Source organism: Entamoeba dispar, genomic scaffold (assembly GCF_000209125.1).
Source record: "Entamoeba dispar SAW760 scf_1105229463149 genomic scaffold, whole genome shotgun sequence".
NCBI lineage: Eukaryota > Evosea > Mastigamoebida > Endamoebidae > Entamoeba > Entamoeba dispar.
The window spans coordinates 34,655-39,621 of NW_001855548.1; the positions used below are offsets into that span (position 1 = coordinate 34,655).

A 4,967-nucleotide genomic window follows, 5' to 3' on the forward strand; every position below is an offset into this window, starting at 1 on the left:
CATACTCATGTTTTTGTTCATTTTTCATTTCTCTTTCTATTCACTTTTTCATTGTGTTTCTTTTTCCATTCTCATTTTAAGTTTTATTACTGTTGATATTCATTCTTCTTTGTTCACTTGAATACCAATACTTTGTTTACTTTTCTTTGCACGAATCAAGAACATTATCCAGTAATAATTTTAATAATATTTGTTATATTCATTGTAAGAAAAGAGTTTTTCAACAGAAGACGTATGAAAAATACTAGAAATCAGAAATGAATATTTTTTTCAGTGGTTTTTTTTTCTTTCAGAACTTAAAAATAAAAAATTTGTATTAACTTTTCACTCAAGTGATTCAATAAATCTCTACAAAGTGAAAGATCATACTACTTTTTACTAAAACGAAATAGCAAACGAAATAAGCAAATCAAAAATAAAATGAAAAACAAAGTCAATCTCAATTGAAATTAAGTTCAACATAAAATGAAAGGAAACATTGTTGATAATAAATATAAATTGATAGACAAAGTTGGAGAAGGAACATATGGACTTGTTTATAAAGCAACTATCTACAATCCAAAGAACAACAAACCTAAAGAGGAGAATAATTTTGTTGCAGTAAAAGAAATGAAGTTAGGGGAGTGTGGAATGTGTTCTGCCACAATAAGAGAAATTACACTTTTAAAAATGATTAACCATCCTAACATTATAGGAATATTAGATGTAGTTATAACAAACAAAGTATATATTATAATGGATTATTGTACTTCCGATCTCCGAAAAGAACTACAAGCACATCCATTTACTCGTCAGCAAGCAACTGATATTGCTTTTCAAGTACTTCAAGCAGTTAAATTTCTTCATTTTAATCACATAATTCACCGAGATATAAAACCACATAATATTTTGATAAATAAAAATGGGTTGATTAAGCTTTGTGATTTTGGATTAGCAAAATGGGACTCAATTCCTAATAGAAGTCAGTGTAATGAAGTGATAACATTATGGTACCGTCCTCCAGAATTACTTTATGGTGCTGTAGAATACTCAGAAGAAATAGATCTTTGGTCACTTGGATGTGTTTTTGTTGAATTATTTTCTCACACAGTATTGTTTCACGGAAATGATTCAACAGAAATTTTACAACAAATTAATAGTGTTTTTCCTAACCAATTACAACAGTTTAATCATCTCCCATTTTATTCAATGATTAGTCCTCTGAAATTAATGAAATGTTCATTTCCCAATTTACCTGCTGATGAAGAAGATTTATGTTTAAAGCTATTAAAAATTAATCCGTTAGAAAGAATTACTTGTGAAGATGCACTGAAACTTGATCTTTTTGTGTCTTACCTAACTGAATAATCAATTATAACCAATAGTAATTTTATTATAATTATAACTTTAAGTTACTTCTTTTTCTATTAAGATAAGTAAGAGATAATAAAATTATTTTTTAGTAACAAAAACAAACTAATTTCTTTGACGATTTATCATGAGAGTGTTTAAGTGCGTTTTTCTCCATAATAGAGAATATATCATTTTGTATTTCAAATAACAAATTGTCAACTCCATATCCAGTTCGACTTGAAACCAAAAGACATTTTAATTGAAGGTTCTGAGCCATTTTATAAATTTCAGATTCCTCTATCTCTACAGATCCATCACTTTTTGTTGCTACTAGAATTGATGATGATGGAATAGAACCCATTTTTTCAGCTTCGTCAACTAAACTAGGAATTAAACATAACGACCCTATATCTTCCATAGAAACAATAAATAAAATACAATCCACTCCTTGATAGTATTTTGTACGTTCTTTCTCTTTAACATTTATGCATTCATAAAGGTCCAAACAAATAAGATTTCCTGCAACTCTTATAACTCTTTTAACCTAAAAAAAATTAGTTTCTTTATGCTTTAAAGAGATAAGTGAAAAAGAAAAACAAACAAGAGGTTCATTGGTTGGTTGTTCTTTAAATACATTTAATGCAATACGATTAATCAAACAACTCTTCCCTGATTTCTCTGGACCAACAACACAAATCTTATAGGTTAGTTCTTCACTCATTCAATTAAGGTATTTACTAGTATTGAGTTTCTGATGGAAACTAAGATAAAAGAAAACAAAAAGAAACTTTCTTGAAGGAGTTTTTTTCCTAATTCACTTCTTTTTGTTTCCATAGTTCTAAAATCCATTTCTTATTGAACAAAATAAAAAAACACTTCAGCTCTTTAGGAATAACTCGTTTTTTATCTTAGAAAATACAATTGGATGTATCTTATTCAATTATAGATTTAATCATAGAAACTACCTTTCTACATATAATTTGAAGTACCAAAAACACTACTATTTTATCTTAGCCAACTTAAAATAAAGTGAGTTAAATTAGTGTTCAATGAAATACAAGAAACAAAGATAAATATGATTCATTTCTTTAAAATTAGTAAGCCTATTTATGTTTTTGGATAATCAAATGAAGAAAAAACCAGAATTAAAGTCCGATGAAAAATAAATATTTAAAGTATGAGAAATTAATTATTCAATAAAGAATTTTAATTGGGTAAAAGAGTTGATGGTTGGGCTTGACGAAGAATCCATGTACCAAGTAAAGGAAAACCAAAAAATTTTACTCCTCTTCCAGCAATAACCAATCCTATTTGAATAATATAAAGGAATAACATTGTTAAAATAGAAATAATAAAAAACCATATTAATTTGTGTGCAAAAATTGATGCGATTCCAAGTAATACAGTAAAATATGCAGTAATACCATTTACTATAATAGACTGAATTGCAAATTGACGGGCAACAGTTACTTTAGGTTTGACTATATAGACAAAAAGTCCTCCCATAATTGAACCAGCTGTTGCTAATAAACAAATAAAAACAGGATTAACATCAAACACTTGATCAAGTCGTGATATTAATCTATTTATTTTTCTTTTTAAATTTTCAGTATTAAATATATCACCAATATCATCATAGTAATTTAGTTGATGTGTTTCTTGTGGTTGGTTTAATATTTCTTCTTTTTGTTCAATTGATTCGATTTGGCCAATAGGTTGCTCAGTAAGAGAATGAGGTTCTTCAGTCATATGTAGATTAATTAATCTTATAATAGTTCTTTCTTGTAAAAAATCTTTTTAAAAAAAGTTATTAAAAACACAATTTTTCATTCTTCCTTTTAATTATTTGTTAAAAGATTTTAATTTTTCCAAATTATAATATAACAAAAATATTTATTAAAAACATTGAAATAAAACAGCGCATTAATCAAACCTTATTAATGGTGTTTCTTCCATTCGAATACAAGGTGTTTCTTCCATAGGAATTGTTGATGAAATAATTCCATTTGTATATTCATTATATACTGAATGACAACTAATTTCTTCTTCATCTCCTAAGAGAACAGGATTACTAGATCTAGTAAATGTAGGTGTTTCAACATAACATTGACTATTCATAAGATAAATAAATTTTAAGTTTAATCAATTTTTATAGTTCTTTTTTTGATGTTTGAAAATTCTTTAATTTTACTGTACCAAAAAGAAAAAAAAAGGAGAATTAAAACATTATATTTTAACAAAACGATGAAAAACTTAATAAATTATTATTATTGTTCTATTGGAATTGTATCAAGAATAGCTAATGCATCTGCAGCTACTTTTAATATCTTATCAACACTAACATCTTCAGCAGAAGTAAATGTTTTTAATTGTCTATTATCAACAATTTCACAAATACCACCACTTCTAACCCATTTAAATCCTTGTGTAATTTGAGTAATACAACTCATTTCCATTTCAAAGTTTTCAACCATTAAATCATTTGTTTTAACACTCATAAGAACCTCTTCAAGAGATGAAATTGTTGTTGGTAATTCTTTAAAAATAAATCTTCCTTGACAAACAAAGAATCCAGCAGCTGATGCTGTTATACCAACTTTGTATGAAACGTTTTGTTCTTTAGCTACTTTTTCTAATGCTTCAACAACAAGAGGATTTGGAACAGAAACATATGGCCTGATCTTTCCTTTAAATCTATGTCCTTCAGGAATAGCTTTATCAATCTTTTCAGTAACTTCTTTTTCTAATTCAAGTGCCTCTTTATTAACTTGTTTAACATCATAAAACAATCCAGTATTATCAAGACCAACAGTATATTTTGTTACTATTGCTGTTCCAATTGGAGTATTTTTTGAAATAGCACCTGAAGTACCTACTCTAATGATATTAACTGGATGTGTTGGTGCAGCTTTTGGAGTTCTAGTTTTAACATCAATACATTTTAATGCTAAAATTTCATTAATAATAATTTCTGCACTACCAGTACCCATTCCATGAGTAACAATTGAAATTCTAAGTCCTTTTGGCGTAAATCCTGTCATAGTTGTTAACCCACGATGATCACGTCTAAAGATTGGTTTAGATTCATCAAAAAGCAATTTACTAGCTTTTGGAACTCTTTCTGGATCTCCAACTAAAATAATGTTATCAGCTAAATCTTCTGCTGTAATTGATAAATGATAAATAGTATTTCCATTTGCTGGAAGTGTAGCTTCAGTTAATCTTGACATGTTAGTTTAATTTTAAGTTTCTTTCTTTTATATTCTTTTAGAATCATATTTAGAACATCGAAGAACCGGTCGAAGAGATTTTTCCTTCTTCCATCATATGGTCGAAGTATGAAGAACTTATTTAGTTTTTAAATTTTTTACTAATAATAATTCCTTTTTATCTATCAACACAAAGTCATTGTCATCTATTAAACATACTATGAGAATTTAATGAAAAGTTGAGTGCCTCTCGAAATGCTTAGAAGGGTAAAACCTAATTAGAATGTTATCACAATAACGGTGATAAATAAGAGTAGAAATAAACGATTAGAATGGAGAAACTATCATTGATAAATAGAATTATCACTTGTTAATGATATTGAGCAGTGTTATTTATTTCTCTTATTGCTTTAAATTATTATACAA

General features: G+C 27.2%; 4 protein-coding genes across 4 annotated transcripts, besides 3 other annotated features; 1 reads left to right on the forward strand and 3 right to left on the reverse strand.

Annotated features, from left to right (window-relative positions):
* Positions 1-8: 8 nt before the first annotated feature.
* Positions 9-199: a repeat region.
* Positions 200-465: 266 nt separating this feature from the next.
* EDI_082650 (cell division protein kinase, putative) lies at positions 466-1,347 on the forward strand (the record flags this gene model as incomplete). Its single annotated transcript, XM_001740701.1, has 1 exon — positions 466-1,347. The coding sequence occupies one exon, from the start codon at positions 466-468 to the stop codon at positions 1,345-1,347; it is 882 nt and encodes a 293-aa protein (XP_001740753.1).
* Positions 1,348-1,438: 91 nt separating this feature from the next.
* Positions 1,439-2,053, reverse strand: EDI_082660 (uncharacterized protein; the record flags this gene model as incomplete). The annotated part of the gene is made up of 2 exons (XM_001740702.1): positions 1,439-1,876; positions 1,934-2,053. 2 exons carry the CDS (start codon positions 2,051-2,053, stop codon positions 1,439-1,441), a joined length of 558 nt encoding a protein of 185 aa, XP_001740754.1.
* A 485-nt stretch (positions 2,054-2,538) lies between these two features.
* On the reverse strand, positions 2,539-3,450 carry EDI_082670 (uncharacterized protein; the record flags this gene model as incomplete). The annotated part of the gene is made up of 2 exons (XM_001740703.1): positions 2,539-3,097; positions 3,266-3,450. 2 exons carry the CDS (start codon positions 3,448-3,450, stop codon positions 2,539-2,541), a joined length of 744 nt encoding a protein of 247 aa, XP_001740755.1.
* Positions 3,169-3,235: a sequence feature (AT_rich).
* Positions 3,451-3,599: 149 nt separating the features above from the next.
* On the reverse strand, positions 3,600-4,562 carry EDI_082680 (purine nucleoside phosphorylase, putative; the record flags this gene model as incomplete). Its single annotated transcript, XM_001740704.1, has 1 exon — positions 3,600-4,562. One exon carries the CDS (start codon positions 4,560-4,562, stop codon positions 3,600-3,602), a length of 963 nt encoding a protein of 320 aa, XP_001740756.1.
* A 117-nt stretch (positions 4,563-4,679) lies between these two features.
* Positions 4,680-4,714: a sequence feature (AT_rich).
* Between the last annotated feature and the right edge of the window lie 253 nt (positions 4,715-4,967).